The following is a 19,982-nucleotide window of genomic DNA, read 5'->3' on the forward strand; positions in this document are numbered from 1 at the left end:
CTACAACAAAATGGCTGGTGGTGCTGCTGAGTGAGTGTGGGTGGGTAGGGACAGTACTTACAGTAACTAGCATAACGCTAGTTGGTATGTACTGTATGTTACAGGGGGCAGTACTTACCAAGCATACGAATGTACAGAGCAGTCTGATCTGAGCTGTCATATGAGATGGCCCCTCGTCTCTGAAGGAGAGGAAAGACAAAAAAATATAAAACATTTGTGTCCAAGACATTGGTAAATCAGAAGAGCACCAGAGAAATATGCAACGATGTCAAACACTTGGATAATACTGGTGGTGCTGGCCTTCTGTCTACTAAAGTCATCTGGGTTCAACCATCCATTTAATTCCGCTGAGGACTGTTAGGCTGCTGAACGGTTGGGTTCAACTGATAGACTTTTCACACAGGCTCACAAGGTGCGTCGTCTTTGTGATGGTACACACACACACTCCATCTATTTATCAGCTAGTGTGAGAAACATGCATGCTGCGTAAGCACACGCAAACACTCACACGGAGCGCGTGCGAGCGCGTGTGTACACATGACATATGCACGGTGCGTGTAGCGAGAGAGCTGGTGGGTTATGGTGTGGGAAGCTCTGTACTACATGTAGGGGGAACATGCTGCTCCAGACAGACTGGGTTGAGATGGCCATCTGGTAAAACCTAAGAGTTAATCACACCTCATTTCCCCAGTAATAGGCTCCTTGTTACCGTGACGATAGAGCAAAGCTGCTTGCTGATTAGGACAGCAGCAGACGACGACACTCTCCCAACGACACTCTAGGCTTACCAAGCACGCAGGACAGAAAGAGAGAGAGGGGGGGGGGGGGGAGAGACAGTGGCAGCGAGACAACCACACACATGGAAAAAGACAAAGTTAGGCAAACCCACTGACCGACAGACAAGGCATTCCTTCTGGCTGGTACTGAGAGGGTAAGAGCAGTCATACAGCCAAGAGGGAGGGTAAGAGCAGTCATACAGCCAAGAGGGAGGGTAAGAGCAGTCATACAGCCAAGAGGGAGGGTAAGAGCAGTCATACAGCCAAGAGGGAGGGTAAGAGTATTCATACAGCCAAGAGGGAGGGTAAGAGTATTCATACAGCCAAGTCAAACATGGTTTCAAAAATGCAGACAAACAGACCTAGGACAATACTAGAGCGCGATATCTATCTATCTAGTAGGTGTACACTGGTGCCTGGCCCTAGGTTGCAGTAACAGAGGATCTAACCAGGGGATATCCTCAACCTGCAGACAGATGCTCAGGCCTGTACACGGCCTTGGCTCACCTCCCCTTGCACCACACACACACGATCCAGAGGGGAGGGTGGTGTCTCCAGAGCTAGTTCCCCCACAAGACTCCCCCTCCCTGGGCTGAGCTTGGCTCTCCCAGGCTCTCCTCCCCTCCAGCCAGGGTGTCCCCAGATGGCACATCACTCAGGCCCGTGACGTCAATCGGCTCAGCCTCATTTGCATTCATGATACTTTACCCATTTTCATTCCCTCACTCAGTTTATTTCTCTCGCTCATCCCCGCTGGGCTCCACTCTCGAATGAAAAACAAAACGCTTTGAAGCCATTTTCTCACAATGCAGTGGAGAGGCCGTTAAAACAGCAATTTATTGATGCTTACGGGTGTCAACTGAAGGTGACAGAATTATTATAAACAAAATGTTTAAGCAGGTTGTTATGGCCTAGTACCATTGGGATTGATCACATCTGAAAAACAGTCCAGAGTTATGGTGACCAGTTTAACAACAACTGTCTCACACACACGTCCAACTGTAACCACTTAGAAACCCAGATAAAGATCAGGGTCTCCACCAAACTGTCGTCACAGACACCCTCTCTCTCTGGGTGTGTCCATCTCCCTCTGACCCTAAGTGTCCTCTAAGTCTAAGCTCCCATGACGGCGACGGCCAATCCAAGATAATATTTGACCGGCTTGCAAACAGGCTTATGGTGCAGTATTTTACTGTCAACACGCTGCTGTGTTTACACACAGCACCACCGCTTAGCGTGTGAGTAATATCCACCTTGTGTGCGTGGGCGGGGGGGATAAACAGACAGGCATAACCATAAGCAGAAAGACCCCAAACTACTGCATATACCCTTTTCAATCACAAACAGACACACCCCCCTTTGGCTGACAGCTATTGCTGGCGTGTCTGATCTGGCCTGTACCGTCACTCATCACTTCAGTGTCAGTTAGCAGCCAACTGGCAGGATTACCAGGTCCCCCTCAGGCAACTTCTCCAAGATAGTCAGAGGTCAGACTGGACTGAGGCATCAACCTCGGGCCATGTGAAAGGAAAGGGGGATACCTAGTCAGTTGCCCAACAATGCATTCAACTTAATTGAGTCTTCCACATTTAACCCAACCCCTCTGAATCAGAGGTGTGGAGGGCTGCCTGTGAAACCATAGAGATCAGGTTAGTATCTGTAGTTTGTTCAGTTTCACACAAGTAAATGACAAACAAAAAAAGGTGTGTCCTAAACCTTCCTTTAGTCTGAGGGAACAGTTTAAGTAAAACAAAATGTTTTTAGATGGAATTCAAGTGCACCGCATCTCAACACTTTTTCAGCATTGAGTTTGATCATGTGTAGCCTAGTTGACACTACTGTAGGTGTACTTGAAGCTAAATCTAAACCCAACCAGACAGCTCTACAGAGCAAACCCTGTGAATGATCATTGATGCCAAGTCTAGCAGCTCCAGGCCTTTAAAGTGGTGTTAAGCAGAGCCTGGTCAAAGCTCATCCACCCACACTTCCCTGTTTTAGCTCCAGGGCAATGTCACATAAAATGTATGCCAAGCAAAAACCATTGATTTCAAAGTTTAACAAAACCATACAACTCATGAACAAGGACTACTTTTATTAATTTACTGACAATTTTACAAAAACACATTTACTGGAAGAGCTGTGCAGATGCAAAACTTGGTAACAGAATTTCTGTAGAATCTTTGTGTCCGTGCTTTCCAGAAACTTAGAATATCTGTTCCAAATGAAGATTCAACAATGTTTGCAGAAATAAATGGGGTGTCAGCTATGACGTACACACTGACTTTGAAACTCTATTTCAGTAACCAAAAGAGTGAAGTGATTTACACCCGTTACCTGAATTTTATCTTGGGTCCCTGATCTGTACTACACAGAAATGTATAATTATGGATATGAATGTCATTAGCTTCATCGTGATGTATCCCAAATTAGGTACACAAAAAGGTATAAATATGCAAGATTCTCTTCCGCATATTTGGGTATCATTCCCCACACTGGCTAATTGTTTTAATGAACTCTGTCCCCAAACAAGACCAAATTTGGGTCATCCGGAACAAATCATAGTCATCTATGTTTCACAAGTTTGGACAACAAAGTACAGCACATTAGTGTACTCAACTTGTGTGCTCTGAACACTACTCTGGGCTGTACTGTCCAAACTTGTGAACCAAACTGTGGTTTGTGACTACTACGATTTCCTATTGTAGCCAATTCAATTGCAGAAATTCCATTACCCATTTTTTTTTTTACCAGAATTTGTTTTATTCACAAACAAAATTGATATCAGTAAAAACACTAACTAATTGATAGCTCTACCTTTCCTTGTTACTTCTGTGAACTTTCATTAATTCTCCCTCACGAGGGAGAGAAATTAGAAAATATCTTAAAAGATGTGGGTTTTTGGTAACGGAACTTCAAAGCACAAAGAAATGTTTCATAGAAATCCCCCACAAAAAGTTGATAGTTGGAAGGGGTCTTTTACATCAAAACACAATGTTGAAGTATTCTAATACCTTTTAAGACCCCTTTGATCAGAAATCAAAGCCTTCGCTTATTACACATTTTTAGGATGGAACATGTATGCGCCTTCCTTTCTCAAAAATAGACTCTTGGCTTTCATTTGACACCCAATTTAATATGTTCCTATAAAACTTCACTTTGGTGCTCATTGGTCCTTTCACATTGAAATGACCCCCAGCGATAAAACTAGACTTCCTCACGCTGTCAGTGGTAAAAACACTGGGTTCTAGCTGAGAACAGCCCATAGGCGGCATAAAAACACCGGGTTCTAGCTGAGAACAGCCCATAGACGGCATAAAAACACTGGGTTCTAGCTGAGAACAGCCCATAGACGGCATAAAAACACCGGGTTCTAGCTGAAAACAGCCCATAGACGGCATAAAAACACCGGGTTCTAGCTGAGAACAGCCCATAGACGGCATAAAAACACCGGGTTCTAGCTGAAAACAGCCCATAGACGGCATAAAAACACCGGGTTCTAGCTGAGAACAGCCCATAGACGGCATAAAAACACCGGGTTCTAGCTGAGAACAGCCCATAGACGGCATAAAAACACTGGGTTCTAGCTGAGAACAGCCCATAGACGGCATAAAAACACCGGGTTCTAGCTGAAAACAGCCCATAGACGGCATAAAAACACCGGGTTCTAGCTGAGAACAGCCCATAGACGGCATAAAAACACTGGGTTCTAGCTGAGAACAGCCCATAGACGGCATACAAACACTGGGTTCTAGCTGAGAACAGCCCATAGACGGCATACAAACACTGGGTTCTAGCTGAGAACAGCCCATAGACGGCATAAAAACACTGGGTTCTAGCTGAGAACAGCCCATAGACGGCATAAAAACACCGGGTTCTAGCTGAGAACAGCCCATAGACGGCATAAAAACACTGGGTTCTAGCTGAGAACAGCCCATTGACAACATAAAAACACTGGGTACTAGCTAGGGCTGGGTGATAGAATTAATATGTTTTAGAACGATGTTCCAAGAATCGAGGTTGTCTTTTTAAGTCTCATCCCAGTCGCTCCTTTGGTGCACCTTTCCACTCGCACAGGGACACCAAGCCTCTCCACCTGCCACTCACAACAATGCAAAAGATAATCTTCCTCTGACAACAAGCAGTTTCAACTCGCTATTTGCATTTATGGTTTGGTCCAACATATAAAAAGGCCAGCTTCCCGGAGACGCCTCTTCACTGTTGACGTTGAGACTGGTGTTTTGTGGGTACTATTTAATGAAGCTGCCAGTTTCTCAAACTACACACTAAATGTACTTGTCCTCTTGCTCAGTAGTGCACTGGGGCCTCCAACTCCTCTATTCTGGTTAGAGACCGTTTGTGCTGTTCTGTGAAGGGAGTAGTACACAGCGTTGTACAAGATCTTCAGTTTCTTACATTGAATAGCCTTCATTTCCCAGAACAAGAATAGACTGACGAGTTTCAGAAGAAAGGTCTTTGTTTCTGGCCATTTAGAGCTTGTAATTGAATCCACAAATGCTGATGCTCCAGATAATCAACTCGTCTGAAGGCCAGTTTTATTGATTCTTTAAAATCAGAGCAACAGTTTTCAGCTGTACTAACATAATTGCAAAATGTTTTTTTAATGATCAATTAGCCTTTCAAAAATAATAAACTCGGATTAGCTAACACAACGTGCCATTGGAACAGGAGTGATGGTTGCTGATATTGGGCCTCTGTTTGCCTATGTAGATATTCTATTAAATATCAGCCGTTTCCAGCTACAATATCTACACTGCATGTGATCAATTTGATGTTAATTTAAAATGGACAAAAAAAGTGCTTTTCTTTCAAAAACAAGGACATTTCTAAGTGACCCCAAACTTTTGAACGGTAATGCATTTCACTGTACAGCCTTACCTATGGATTGTGGATCAATGACATGGGGTATCAATCTACTCAGTGACACCGAGAACATTAGCGTAGTAGCTCTTATTGCAGGACTCTGAAACTACGGAATTGAGCCACATTTATTGTCAACCTGTGTATTGAACACTATTCCTGAGAAAAAACAATGTGTGGATGTCGGAGTCTGATAACGCAGAGGGTATTGAGTAGACTGTTAGCCCATTTCATTGATCCCCAATCCTTAGGTAAAGCTGTACAGTGCATTATGTATGAACAATAGGCTGACTGGGGAGGGGATTTCAGTCACGCGATAAGATACAATGCTAATATTTGCGTAAACTCTTCACAGTTGTGTTCTGTGGGTGTCACCAAGTAGACTGATACCCCATTTCTTTGTGTCACATTCCAACCTTGTTTAACATTATCTAGTCTAAATATGGCATGATTCCACCAATTGTAACCTTCTGCATCACCTTTAAAAAAAACAAGAGGTACTTTTATTTTGAAGGCAAACCACAAATTCCACTATTGTGCCCAATCCTTATTGTGGCTAGCTTCACAACATAACTGGGTCAGATCGAGCCTCACTAGTCAGATGAAGCTAGCTGGCTGTTTATAACGTTAGCTTTGGGCAACAGGGTTAAGTAGCTGGCTAGCTATTTATTGTCATGAACTGAATTTTAATAGGTGAACAACAATACTTACAAGGATTCCTAAATCATTTCTAAGAATAGTTTAAATGACTGCAGTTTCTACTGGTCATTGTTTTCAGGCTGGTTGTATTGGTGCTAGCTAGGTGCTAAAGCTAGCTACCTCAGAAGTTGCGGTCAAACAAATAATGCTTTATTACCGACGCGGTATTGTAAACACATCGTTCGTGGCCGGTGTTTGCAGATAGTGGTTGCGCTTGGCTTGCACTTGCAAATTCAGAACACACATTCTATAATAGAACGGTGTTATTTGACGTGTCAAATTAAAAGCTTATTTAACGTGTCAAATAGTGTTATTTGACTTGTAAAGACCCAAACAGGGTGCAATAGTATGTCGTGAAGTTAATAGCAGTGACGCTATTACTGTAACTCCTGTAGGGCAACATCTGAACAATAGCGCACTTGGTAACGTTAGTGTGTACCGATGCTCAACCAGTCGCAAAAGACAACATCACCCACGACAGAGAACGGTTGATTGTCAAGCGCAATGAATTCCATTATCGTGGCATTAATGGATTTCGCCTTTGAGTTGTCTCACTGAAATTCTTACTCTTTCTGTGTTGCATGCTACAATGCTGTGTTGCAGGTGTAGCGCAAAATTTTATGTGGCGTCATTACGTCATATTAGGTATGCACGTCTGCTTCACACATGCGCATTAAACTAGACGTCAGGCCGATATCAATGTTGGCATTTTTAGCTAATATCGTCCAATTCCAATATGTTCACTGATATATCATGCATCCCTACATATCCACACCAGAAGTCATGGATTACAGACAACATCCGCACCGAGCTAAAGCTGCCGCTTTTAAGGAGCGGGACACTTTTATCTGCATACGCCCTCAAACAGGGAAAGCATCACAGGACCAAGAGAGTCCTGTTACACAAGCTCTGACGCTCATTGGATGGGGCAGGGCTTGCAAACTATCATGAATTACAAAGGGAAAACAAGCCACGAGCCGTCCAGTGGCGTGAGCCTATTATACAAGCTAAATAACTATGCTCGCAACACAAAACCATGCATGAGAGCATCAGCTGTTCCGGACGCATGTGACCATGCGCTCTCTATCCAATGTGACTAAGACCTTTAAAAAAAAAAGGCCGCAGACAGATTACCAGGACGCATACTTAGAGCATCTGCTGACAAGTGTCTTCACTGACATTTTTCAACCTCTCCCTGACCCAGTCTGTAATATGTACATGTTTCAAGCAAACCACCATAGTTCCAGTGCCCAAGAACACCAAGGTAACCTGTCTAAATGACTATTCCCCCCCAGTAAAAACCCAGTTTGGGTTTATACTTTACCATATAATGGTATTTCAATGTCTGGTTTGTTAAATATGATACACCATGTGTAACATCCATTTTTATAATTTAATCCTCTACTTGAGTTCACTCACTCACTCACCACAGAACTAAACCCGACCCGTCACGCAAAGAGCGCATTTGTTGTTGCTCGACCACGAAAAACTTGCGTTCAGTCTGCATGGTCAATGTAGCATACGCAACAATGTTGATAAGGATGCGGTTTCTACTTTGTGTCTTAATACAAGTTGCTGCTAAATTGTGTTAGCTGCTAATCGACCTGGCCCGGGTACCCTGGAAGGATATTGACCTCATCCCGTCAGTTGAGGATGCCTGGTCATTCTTTAAAAGTTACTTCCTCACCATATTAGACAAGCATGCTCCGTTCAAAAAATGCAGAACCAAGAACAGATATAGCCCTTGGTTCACTCCAGACCTGACTGCCCTCGACCAGCACAAAAACATCCTGTGGCGAACTGCAATAGCATCGAAGAGCCCTCGTGATATGCAAACTGTTCAGGGAAGTCAGGAACCAATACACGCAGTCAGTCAGGAAAGCAAAGGCCAGCTTTTTCAAGCAGAAATTTGCATCCTGTAGCTCTAACTCCAAAAAGTTCTGGGATACTGTAAAGTCCATGGAAAACAAGAGCACCTCCTCCCAGCTGCCCACTGCACTGAGGCTAGATAACACGGTCACCACTGATAAGTCCGTGATAATCGAAAACTTCAACAAACATTTCTCAATGGCTGGCCATGCCTTCCACCTGGCGACTCCAACCTTGGCCAACAGCCCCGCCCCCCCCCCCCCCCCCGCTGCTACTCGCCCAAGCCTCCCCAGCTTCTCCTTTACCCATATCCAGGTAGCAGATGTTCTGAAAGAGCTGGAAAACCTGGACCCATACAAATCAGCTGGGCTTGACAATCTGGACCCCCTATTTCTGAAACTGTCCGCCGCCATTGTCGCACCCCCTATTACCAGCCTGTTCAACCTCTCCTTCGTATCATCTGAGATCCCCAAGGATTGGAAAGCTGCCGCTGTCATCCCCCTCTTCAAAGGGGGAGACACCCTGGACCCAAACTGTTACAGACCTATATCCATCCTGCCCTGCCTAGCTAAGGTCTTCGAAAGCCAAGTCAACAAACAGATCACTGACCATCTCGAATCCCACCGTACCTTCTCCGCTGTGCAATCCGGTTTCCGAGCCGGTCACGGGTGCACCTCAGCCACGCTCAAGGTACTAAACGATATCATAACCGCCATCGATAAAAGACATTACTGTGCAGCCGTCTTCATCGACCTGGCCAAGGTTTTCGACTCTGTCAATCACCATATTCTTATCGGCAGACTCAATAGCCTCGGTTTTTCTAATGACTGCCTTGCCTGGTTCACCAACTACTTTGCAGACAGAGTTCAGTGTGTCAAATCGGAGGGCATGTTGTCCGGTCCTCTGGCAGTCTCTATGGGGGTACCACAGGGTTCAATTCTCGGGCCGACTCTTTTCTCTGTATACATCAATGATGTTGCTCTTGCTGCGGGCGATTCCCTAATCCACCTCTACGCAGACGACACCATTCTGTATACTTCCGGCCCTTCCCTGGACACTGTGCTATCTAACCTCCAAAACGAGCTTCAATGCCATACAACACTCCTTCCGTGGCCTCCAACTGCTCTTAAACGCTAGTAAAACCAAATGCATGCTTTTCAACCGTTCGATGCCTGCACCCGCACGCCCGACTAGCATCACCACCCTGGACGGTTCCGACCTAGAATATGTGGACATCTATAAGTACCTAGGTGTCTGGCTAGACTGCAAACTCTCCTTCCAGACTCATATCAAACATCTCCAATCCAAAATCAAATCTAGAGTCGGCTTTCTATTCCGGAACAAAGCCTCCTTCACTCATGCCGCCAAACTTACCCTAGTAAAACTGACTATCCTACCGATCCTCGACTTCGGCGATGTCATCTACAAAATAGCTTCCAATACTCTACTCAGCAAACTGGATGCAGTTTATCACAGTGCCATCCGTTTTGTTACTAAAGCACCTTATACGACCCACCACTGCGACCTGTATGCCCTAGTCGGCTGGCCCTCGCTACATGTTCGTCGTCAGACCCACTGGCTCCAGGTCATCTACAAGGCTATGGTAGGTAAAGTGCCGCATTATCTCAGTTCACTGGTCACGATGGCTACACCCACCCGTAGCACGCGCTCCAGCAGGTGTATCTCACTGATCATCCCTAAAGCCAAAACCTCATTTGGACGCCTTTCCTTCCAGTTCTCTGCTGCCTGCGACTGGAACGAATTGCAAAAATCTCTGAAGTTGGAGACTTTTATCTCCCTCAACAACTTTAAAAATCTGCTATCCGAGCAGCTAACCGATCGCTGCAACTGTACATAGTCCATCTGTAAACTACCCACCCAATTTACCTACCTCACCCCCATACTGCTTTTATTTATTTACTTTTCTGCTCTTTTGCACACCAGTATCTCTTCTTGCACATGATCATCTGATGATTTATCACTCCAGTGTTAATCTGCTAAATTGTAATTATTCGATTTATTGCCTACCTCATGCCTTTTGCACACATTGTATATAGATTCTCTTTTTCCTACCATGTTATTGACTTGTTTATTGTTTACTCCATGTGTAACTCTGTGTTCTTGTCTGTTCACACTGCTATGCTTTATCTTGGCCAGGTCGCAGTTGCAAATGAGAACTTGTTCTCAACTAGCCTACCTGGTTAAATAAAGGTGAAATAAAAAAAATAAGAAAAATAAAAAATGCTAAATTGTGTTAGCTGCTAATGCTAAATTGTGTTAGCTGCTAATGCTAAATTGCTAGCTAATAAAATTCTAACTATAGAATTCTAATCATTCCATTTCCATGATTCCAACAGTTCACCCAAGTGTATTATGATTTGACTTGTGATTTAAATCAATTGTAACATTTAGTTAAAAATAAGGTCTAGATTGTTTGCCAATATCATGCAGCCCGACAAACAGTATAAACCAATCAGAATGGAGACAAACCCATTGAAATCACTTAGAATGTATGTGTTGCCACCCTAGGGTCACACTACTCATTGTATTATTCAAATACCGTAAAAAATAAATAAAAAAAATTGTATATGATACTTTTGCCAATATCGCCCAGCCCTACCTAGATGTACATAGTTGTTTTTTTTGAAAAAGCAACAGGACCCCCCCCCCCCCCGGCCCAATACTGTCAAAACAATCTTAAGCTTTTCAATGAATTTGAATATTTGTAGCTACTTAAGTTAATACCCGCAGCCAACTTGTGCAATAGGTTAAGACATAAAGCATTATGCCCCATAATGAAACTTACCGTAGTTCCCCAAACTAGATGAGCTAGTCACGTGTTTGAAAATAGCGCAACGGAAGAAAGCAGGAGCTAGCGAGTCCATAGAGTTCTATATCCATCAGCAAGTCTGTTGTGCCGTGCACATGTAGTGAAGAGAAGAAAATTCTCATCCAGAAGCGGCGCTCCTAGTGGCCGGGGACTTGAATGCATTGAATACAGCTCAGCATTCAACACCATAGTGCCCACAAAACTCATCACTAAGCTAAGGACCCCGGGACTAAACACCTCCCTCTCTAATTGGTTCCTGGACTTCCTGACGGGCCACCCCAGGTGGTAAGGGCAGGTAACAACCCATCTGCCATGCTGATCGTCAACACAGAGGCGCTCAGGGGTGTGGCATTAGTCCCCTCCTGTACTCCCCATTCACCCACCACTGCGTGGCCAAGCACGACTCCAACACCATCATTAAGTTCTGACAACACCACAGTGGTAGGCCTGATCACCGAAACAGCCTATAGGGAGAGGGTCAGAGACCTGGCAGTGTGGTGCCAGGACAACAACCTCTCCCTCAACGTGAGCAAGACAAAGGAGATCATTGTGGACTACAGGAAAAGGGAGGGCCGAACACGCCCCCATTCGCATCGACAGGGCTGTAGAGGAGCGAGTCGAGAGTTAAGTTCCTTGGTGTCCACATCAACTATCACGGTCCAAACACACCTAATCATGAGTGCACGACAACACCTTTCCCACCCTCAGGAGTAGAGGTCGACCGATTATGATTTTTCAACGCCGATACTTGGAGGACCAAAAAAAGCCGATACCGATTAAAATCCGGCGATTTTTTTACAATTAATTTGTAATAATGACAATTACAACAATACTGAATGAACATTTATTTTAACTTAATATAATGCATCAATAAAATCAATTTAGCCTCAAATAAATAATTAAACATGTTCAATTTGGTTTAAATAATGCAAAAACAAAGTGTTGGAGAAGAAAGTAAAAGTGCAATATGTGCCATGTAAGAAAGCTAACGTTTAAGTTCCTTGCTCAGAACATGAGAACATATGAAAGCTGGTGGTTCCTTTTAACATGAGTCTTCAATATTCCCAGGTAAGAAGTTTTAGGTTGTAGTTATAAAATTTATAGGACTATTTCTCTCTATACCATTTGTATTTCATATACCTTTGACTATTGGATGTTCCTATAGGCACTTTAGTATTGCCAGTTTAACAGTATAGCTTCCGTCCCTCTACTCGCCCCGAACCAGGAACACGTCGACAAGTCTCAGAGCAAGGGGAACAACTACTCCAAGTCTCAGAGTGAGTGACGTTTGAAACGCTATTAGCGCGCACCCCGCTAACTAGCTAGCCATTTCACCAGCCTAATCTCGGGAGTTGATAGGCTTGAAGTCAAACAGCTCAATGCTTGAAGCATTGCAAAGAGCTGCTGGCAAAAACGAAGGATTGTGCTGTTTGAATGAATGCTTACGAGCCTGCTGGTGCCTACTACCGCTCAGTCAGACTGCTCTATCAAATCATAGACTTAATTATAACACAGAAATACGAGCCTTAGGTCATTAATATAGTCGAATCCGTAAACTATCATCTCGAAAACAAACCATTTATTCTTTCAGTGAAATACGGAACCGTTCCGTATTTTATCTAACGGGTGGCATCCATAAGTCTAAATATTCCTGTTACATTGCACAACCTTCAATGTTATGTCATAATTACGTAAAATTCTGACAAATTAGTTCGCAACGAGCCAGGTGGCCCAAACTGTTGCATATACCCTGACTCTGCGTGCAATGAACGCAAGAGAAGTGACACAATTTCACCTGGTTAATATTGCCTGCTAACCTGGATTTCTTTTAGCTAAATATGCAGGTTTAAAAACATATACTTCTGTGTATTGATTTTAAGAAAGGCATTAATGTTTATGGTTAGGTACAGTCGTGCAACGATTGTGCTTTTTTCGCAAATGCGCTTTTGTTAAATCATCCCGTTTGGCAAAGTTGGCTGTCTTTGTTAGTAAGAAATAGTCTTCACACAGTTCGCAACGAGCCAGGCGCGCCAAACTGCTGCATATACCCCGACTCTGTTGCAAGAGAAGTGACACCATTTCCCTAGTTTATAGAAATTCATTTTAGCAGGCAATATCAACTAAATATGCAGGTTTAAAAATATATACTTGTGTATTGATTTTAAGAAAGGCATTGATGTTTATGGTTAGGTACACGTTGGAGCAACGACAGTCCTTTTTCGCAAATGCGCACCGATTATATGCAACGCAGGACACGCTAGATAAACTAGTAATATCAACCATGTGTAGTTAACTAGTGATTATGATTGATTGTTTTTTATAAAGATAAGTTTAATGCTAGCTAGCAACTTACCTTGGCTTCTTACTGCATTCGCGTAACAGGCAGTCTCCTCGTGGAGTGCAATGTAAAGCAGGTGGTTAGAGCGTTGGACTAGTTAACTGTAAGGTTGCAAGATTGAATCCCCGAGCTGACAAGGTAAAAATCTAACGTTCTGCCCCTGAACAAGGCAGTTAACCCACCGTTCCTAGGCAGTCATTGAAAATAAGAATGTGTTCTTAACTGACTTGCCTAGTTAAATAAAGGTGTAAAAAAAAAGACCGTTTTCCGATTGTTATGAAAACGGCCCTAATTACGGCCCTAATGACTGAAGGTCAGTCAGTGCGGAACATTAAGAACTTTGAAACTTTCTACAAGTGCAGTCACAAAAACCATCAGGCACTATGATGAAACTGGCTCTCAGGAGGACCGCCACAGGAAAGGAAGACCCAGAGTTACCTCTGCTGCAGAGGATAAGTTCATTAGTTACCAGCCTCAGAAATTGCAGAGTTAAGTCACATCAACTGTTCAGACTAGACTGCGTGAATCAGGCCTTCATGGTAAAATGTCTGCAAAGAAACCACTACTAAAAGGACACCAATAAGAGACTATCTTGGGCTACGAAACATGAGCAATTAACATTAGACCGGTGGAAATCTGTCCTTTGGTCTGATGAGTCCAAATTTGAGATTATTGGTTCTAACCGCCGTGTCTGTGAGACGCAGAGTAGGTGAACGGATGATCTCCGCAATGTGTGGTTCCCACCATGAAGCATGGAGGTGGTGTGATGGTGCTTGCTGGTGACACAGTCAGTGATTCATTTAGAATTCAAGGCACACTTAACCAGCATGTCTACCACAGCATTTTACAGCGAAACGCCATCCCATCTGGTTTGCGCTTGGTGGGACTATCATTTGTTTTTCAACAGGACAGTGACCCAACACACCTCCAGGCTGTATAAGGGTTATTTGACCAAGAAGGAGAGTAATGAGTCCTGCATCAAATGACCTGGCCTCCACAATCACGTGAACTCAACCCAATTGAAATGGTTTGGGATGAGTCGGACTGCAGAGTGAAGGAAAAGCAACCAACAAGTGCTCAGCATATGTGGGAACTCCTTCAAGACTGTTGGAAAAGCATTCCAGGTGAAGCTGGTTGAGAGAATGCCAAGAGTGTGCAAAGCTGCCAAGGCAAAGGGTGGTTACTTTGAAGAATCTGAAATATATTTTGAATGGTTCAAAACTTTTTGGTTGCTACATGATTCCATGTGTTATGTCATAATTGATGTCTTCACTATTATTCTACAATGTAGAAAATAGTAAAAATAAAGATAAACCCTTGAATGAGTAGGTGTATCCAAACTCAACTGGTACTGTATATACTAGGCAGTGTTAAAGGAAGGCCTCCCAAAAAACTGTCAAAGACTCCAGTCACCCAAGTCATAGACTTCTCTCTGCTACCACATGGCAAGCTGTACCGGAGCACCAAGTCTAGGTCCAAAAGGCTCCTTAACAGCTTCTACCCCCAAGCTGATGAACAGCTAACAATATTTGCAATATTTTAGTCCAGCTCACCCAGCCCTAGCTGAGGTCAGTCCAGAGACAGACAGGACATCAAACTATGGAGGAAGCCAGCAGTATGCCAATAAATTCTGGAATATCAGCCACAAACAGTGTCGGTAAACTGAGAGCTAAAAGCAGCTGGAGTCAGCAGAGCTTCATAAAGTGAAAACTTCCTCCTAAGAGTTATACCCTTGCGGTGCAATGCTGTAATATGCCATGGCACATTCCAGTAAGGCAATGCTAAAGCCATAAACCTGGACTTTACTGCAACGCAGGTTGCTGCATGTGTGTGCCAGCCACTACTTACACAAAGCCACAGATTGAGTCTACCTACTAACACTGGTTTATGGGGACACACTCCACTCCAGCACATACACACACACTCCAGTGTCAGAGGTCATTAGGTGGGTTTAGAAGGGTTCACTGGCCTGTGAAGGAGAGGTGCACTGAGTATCTGGGATCAGGTCATCCTACACAAACCCATTGTCAAAATAACTTTGATCAGTTTCTAGGCCATAGAGGCAGTTTCATGCTACTATAGGCCAGGCAGGGCAGGTCATGGTGTTCCAGTAGAACACTTCCAGACCCATGGTAAGAGCACTGCAGACAGCAGTCAGATATAGTCAACCAGGGCTTTTTACTCTGGACAACTGTCACAAAGCCATTGAAAATATTTGTATAGGGAGAGGTTTAGAATGGAGTTGTAGATGTGCTCTGTGTTGAGCCATAGAGATGGGGGGGGGGGGGGGTCATAGGCAGGAAGTGGCTCAGGCATTGAAACACCTGTAGTATGTGAAGTGAATCAAGGTAGAAATTTAATTATTCAAAACCTCCATTCCAACACTAATGTTTCTAGAATGTGTTAGTGTCAGTCAACTTAGTCTATACCTGGCCAAATACGAGAGACTTGTTGAGAACTGTATGGTTTGTTAAAGTCCTTTCTTTCCTACTATAAAGGAGCTCCTGAAGTTATGTCCAACACTCCTCCAGGGATAGATAGAGATGACTGTTAATTGAGTTTAGACCCATCTCAAACCTTTCCAGTTGAATGCCTTGATCAGGTGAGTACACTATTTCACCAAAAGCTGACAAGGAACCACAAGCAGAAGAGTCATGTGAAGACAAATCTAATGAAAAAAAGACAGTGCACAGACGGCGTACTAGTCCTTTAAGCTCTACTCATTCAGATAACCTTCATGAGAATAGTCTGTCAGTGTGGCACGTCGGGGGTTACAGCCGTGTGGTTGTGAAAGAATAGCAGCAAGACTCTTAACAGCTCCTTCAGCATTCTTACCACATCCTGAAACTACGTCAATCCAGCCACGCACACCACTACGTCAAAACCTTATCGCTTCAGTTAAGATCAACGCGCGTGCTCATGTGATCCCCTCCGCCTGCAGAAAAACAAGTGGTGCTATCTCGTCCTGTTGCGTAGCACGCTGGATCATATTTGCCAAATCTCCTTTTTCCTGTCGTAAATCAGCAAGGGACTAACCGCCGCAACTCATCAATACTGTGTTTCTGTTTACATATTGACTTTTATATCTCGGATACACACAACAAGACAAATGTCAGTTGGCTCTGTGGCCTGGCCTTATCAGTGGAGAGGTGTTTCAGTTATCAATCAATGCACCAGGCACATGGTACTGACAGCTGCACTCTTCCCTGCATTGGCCTGGCTCTCTGGATGTAAACACCAACTCAGGAGTCAGGTGAGGCAATCCTGCCTGTGTGTGTGTGTCACACACCCACTTCCTCTCAATGTTTGGTTGGCCACTCCGCCGTCGTGCCCAGAAAAAAAAATGGAAGCCCTACAGACAAACCAGCTGCGACCTTTGGCCATTGTCCTCTACTAGAGCATATTTTACACCCATCCACATGCAGACGGCAAGCACAAAAACACACTTCTCTGATGTCATCTTTTCTTAAACCCTACACTTTCACCCCCTGAAACTCCAGCCATCTGGGAGTTTGGTTGAGAGCCAAACCACTACCCTCAGGCACATGTTGAACCTGCTCCCTTAGTAAAGCTAGCTCTAGCCCGTCCCCTGTCCCCGCTTACACAAACACCAGGAAGCGAGCACACTGGAACCAGAACACAGCAGTGACCACAGAGGAAAATACTCACCCTTATGGCCACACAGAGGGAGAGAAACAATGTTTAGAGAGGGACAGTAGTCACTCCATGGCAAGTAGTGTGTGGAAAAAAAAACATATAGCAAACACATCTCCATTCCATACCATGGTGTCCAACTACAGTGGGAAAGTCTTCACTTTTGCACCCGTTCTCATCTGATGCACAAACCAAAACCTGATGCAAATCATTGTTTAAAAAGAACCCCACTTAACACTACAAAGCCTGTGGCTCGTTGCAAGTGAGCCGTTTCTCCCAACAAAAGGGCCAAAATAATAATTTAAACACAGCCCACCAATTACAAATGAACTGTGGCACTCAAGAGAAACAAGGGGCAAACACGACCCAGGAGCACAATGGCTCCTACAGTGTGTTTGTACACAGTGCCCGTCTGATCTAGCGCCCTGCTGTCTACGGGTTTCGCATGGGTGCATAAAACTAGAACGAGCGTTCCCCGTTCAAAACAACGTTCCATAGTGCAACATGGCAGCCATTTGGAATATTCAATAAACTGATGATCATCGCATCAGAAAACTAAGCAGTACTTTATGCAATCTAGTAATACCAAATTCTATGCCAGGACATTGATAGCCTTTGACAGATATGGGCTGTATATCTGTTGTTGAGTGGAGGGTAATGGTGTGGCTATTTGAAAGCAGACACAGGGGTGATTGTGATGTGGAGCAGTGGGCTTGACAAAAGACTAATGACATCCCACCGAAGAGGGACGCGGCTCGCACACACAGATCTCACTGCCTGGTTAATGTGTTAAGTATACAATGGCATGTGAGCGTGGGACATGAGTTATTCACCCCTGATATCACATACAATTACTCTGTAGGATGGTTAACTATCAACTACCAAACATGAGTCGATGTCCTCATCATTTGGTGATTGTGTTAGGGTTATCAGTTCCCGCTCATATCATGATTGGTTTCCTTGCGCCAAAGTTTGCTTAACAAAATACTGTTACTCATGGGCCTAAGCTACATTGCACAACTATGCCATGAATAGGCCTACTATACAACGCGATGAGAAATCAAGGAGTAGCCAATGTGGCTCACCTATTTAACGAGAGTCTGTTAAATGTGTCTAGACTGGAACACACTAGATCGAATACAAACAAAAGTATCCAGGCAGCACGTTCCTTGGCGCACAAAGTAACAAGTAGACAGCTGTTGCAACTAACACTTGAAGGCGTTGCAACAATTCAGACAATGTAGCTTAATAATACTTTGAGTTGAAGAGTGACTGCATTTAACCACGTGAACATTTTTACTGATCATTTTGTAGTTTCAGCGTGACATTGCAAATTGATAGGCTACCACCTGCAGGATTCCCATACCACTCATATGAATCTGAAAGAAGCGATCCAATAGTTAGTTATTAGGTAGTGCATGAGATGTCATCAAATTGATTATGTAGTGTCATTATGGAGAGCCGAGACAGTTCATTTGAAACCGATCCAGTTGAAGTAATGAGGCATTACCTGTGACAGCTGCCTTGGATCAGGAGCGCCGAAGAGAGACGAGCTGGAGCTGAAACTGATGGCTCCTCTCCGGCTGAGGACATGCTTAGGAACCGGCCTGTCTAGAGGCAAAACCGGCAGCTGATAACATACTTCCATTGAACAAAGTCAAAGTTGGATCCAGATTTTAAAAAACGAATAAAAATAAGTTAAAATGGGAAATGAATTGATCAAATGGAAAGTAAAATGCAGGAAAATAAGAGGGTTGATTGCAGAGCGGTATTCCTCCTTTATTGTGTGGAGGGAATCCGTTGTAATACTTCAGCAGTGAAGAAGGCTACTTATTTTTGTTCTAGGCGACTTCAAACTTGCCAAAATCTCCGTCATTAATACATTGTCTATGCCGCTAGTCTCGTTTGTTCCCATTCTATCCGGGGATTTTATTCATGCTGCTACTTAGTACCTTTTTCTACACAGATTTGGGCCCTCAAAGGACGAGGCCTCTATATTTTCTCTATCTTCATAAAAACGTTTCCTCATTGTCTTCTCAAAAACTCGTCTCAGACGTGCTTCGTCGTGATATGGCTCCGCATTGTCTCCAAATCAAAACAAAAAGGCAAGACCACTTAAAAAAACAGCTACCGATGTACATCACTAGTGGGTGAAGTGAAAGGAATCATACGAGGAACATATTGGAGCAGTGGTTCGGTGATATTCATTCAAGATTTTCTGTGCGAAAAGAAACTATCAATATCTATATTTTTTTCCTCAATGCAAGCATAAATAGCACCGTGATTCACCACACATCGGTCTCACTCAATGCAGCACTGTGTGATTTCAAAAGAAAGTGGCTGGCTCAAGGGGAAACCCGACGTCCATCTCACCTAAACCCGTCGCCCGGGAAAAATATTGGCACATCAAGCAAAAATAAACTGCAACGAAAAAGCAAAAATGTGAACCAAGGTAAATTGATTTCCTTTAACTACCTAGCTACCTTTCTAAACATGAGACTTCTCTCGAACACACCACCTGCCAGAGATGGAGCTGTTAGAGAGCGAACAAGACGCCCTTGTCCAACTTATCCAATTGCAGCATGGCTACCAGTGTCACATCTATAGTGATTGGACAATGGCGTAGATTTTGTTTGCAACAAGCCACACTATTGGCTACATGTCCAGGTCGATCCCCAATACCGATTTGAGCAGTCGTACACCGACGGCGCAGACCTCCACAAGGGTATTCCACCACAATGGGGTTTGCCCTAGAGAGGTCCACATCATTGCCTGTGATTACCTTTCTTGCATGAGTCACTCAGTTGTACTTGAGAAGTAGTACTCAACAGTTTTCAATGTGAGACTATGGTGGAATTTAGTGGAATACTCTTAAAAAATGTTTTATGATCTGTTAATAAAAGCTTTATGGTGTCTCATAGTTCACATTAATAATACA

The 19,982-nt window shown here is 43.8% G+C and overlaps 1 protein-coding gene across 3 annotated transcripts in view; it reads right to left on the minus strand.

Moving 5' to 3' along the window:
- LOC129859124 (high affinity cAMP-specific 3',5'-cyclic phosphodiesterase 7A-like) overlaps positions 1 to 19,594 on the minus strand; it is a 29,660-nt gene extending 10,066 nt beyond the window's left edge. For 2 of the 3 annotated variants that reach the window (XM_055928510.1, XM_055928508.1), the window contains exons 1-2: positions 18,555 to 19,594; positions 119 to 179 (exon numbers count right to left, since the gene is read on the minus strand). In XM_055928510.1, coding sequence (XP_055784485.1) covers positions 119 to 179; positions 18,555 to 18,692 — 199 coding nt within the window. In that variant the 5' untranslated portion in view covers positions 18,693 to 19,594. The remainder of the gene's footprint in view (positions 1 to 118; positions 180 to 18,554) is intronic. The other variant, XM_055928509.1, reaches the window with a different exon arrangement.
- Positions 19,595 to 19,982: the final 388 nt, after the last annotated feature.

The sequence above is a fragment of the Salvelinus fontinalis genome, chromosome 7 (genome assembly GCF_029448725.1).
Source record: "Salvelinus fontinalis isolate EN_2023a chromosome 7, ASM2944872v1, whole genome shotgun sequence".
NCBI lineage: Eukaryota > Metazoa > Chordata > Actinopteri > Salmoniformes > Salmonidae > Salvelinus > Salvelinus fontinalis.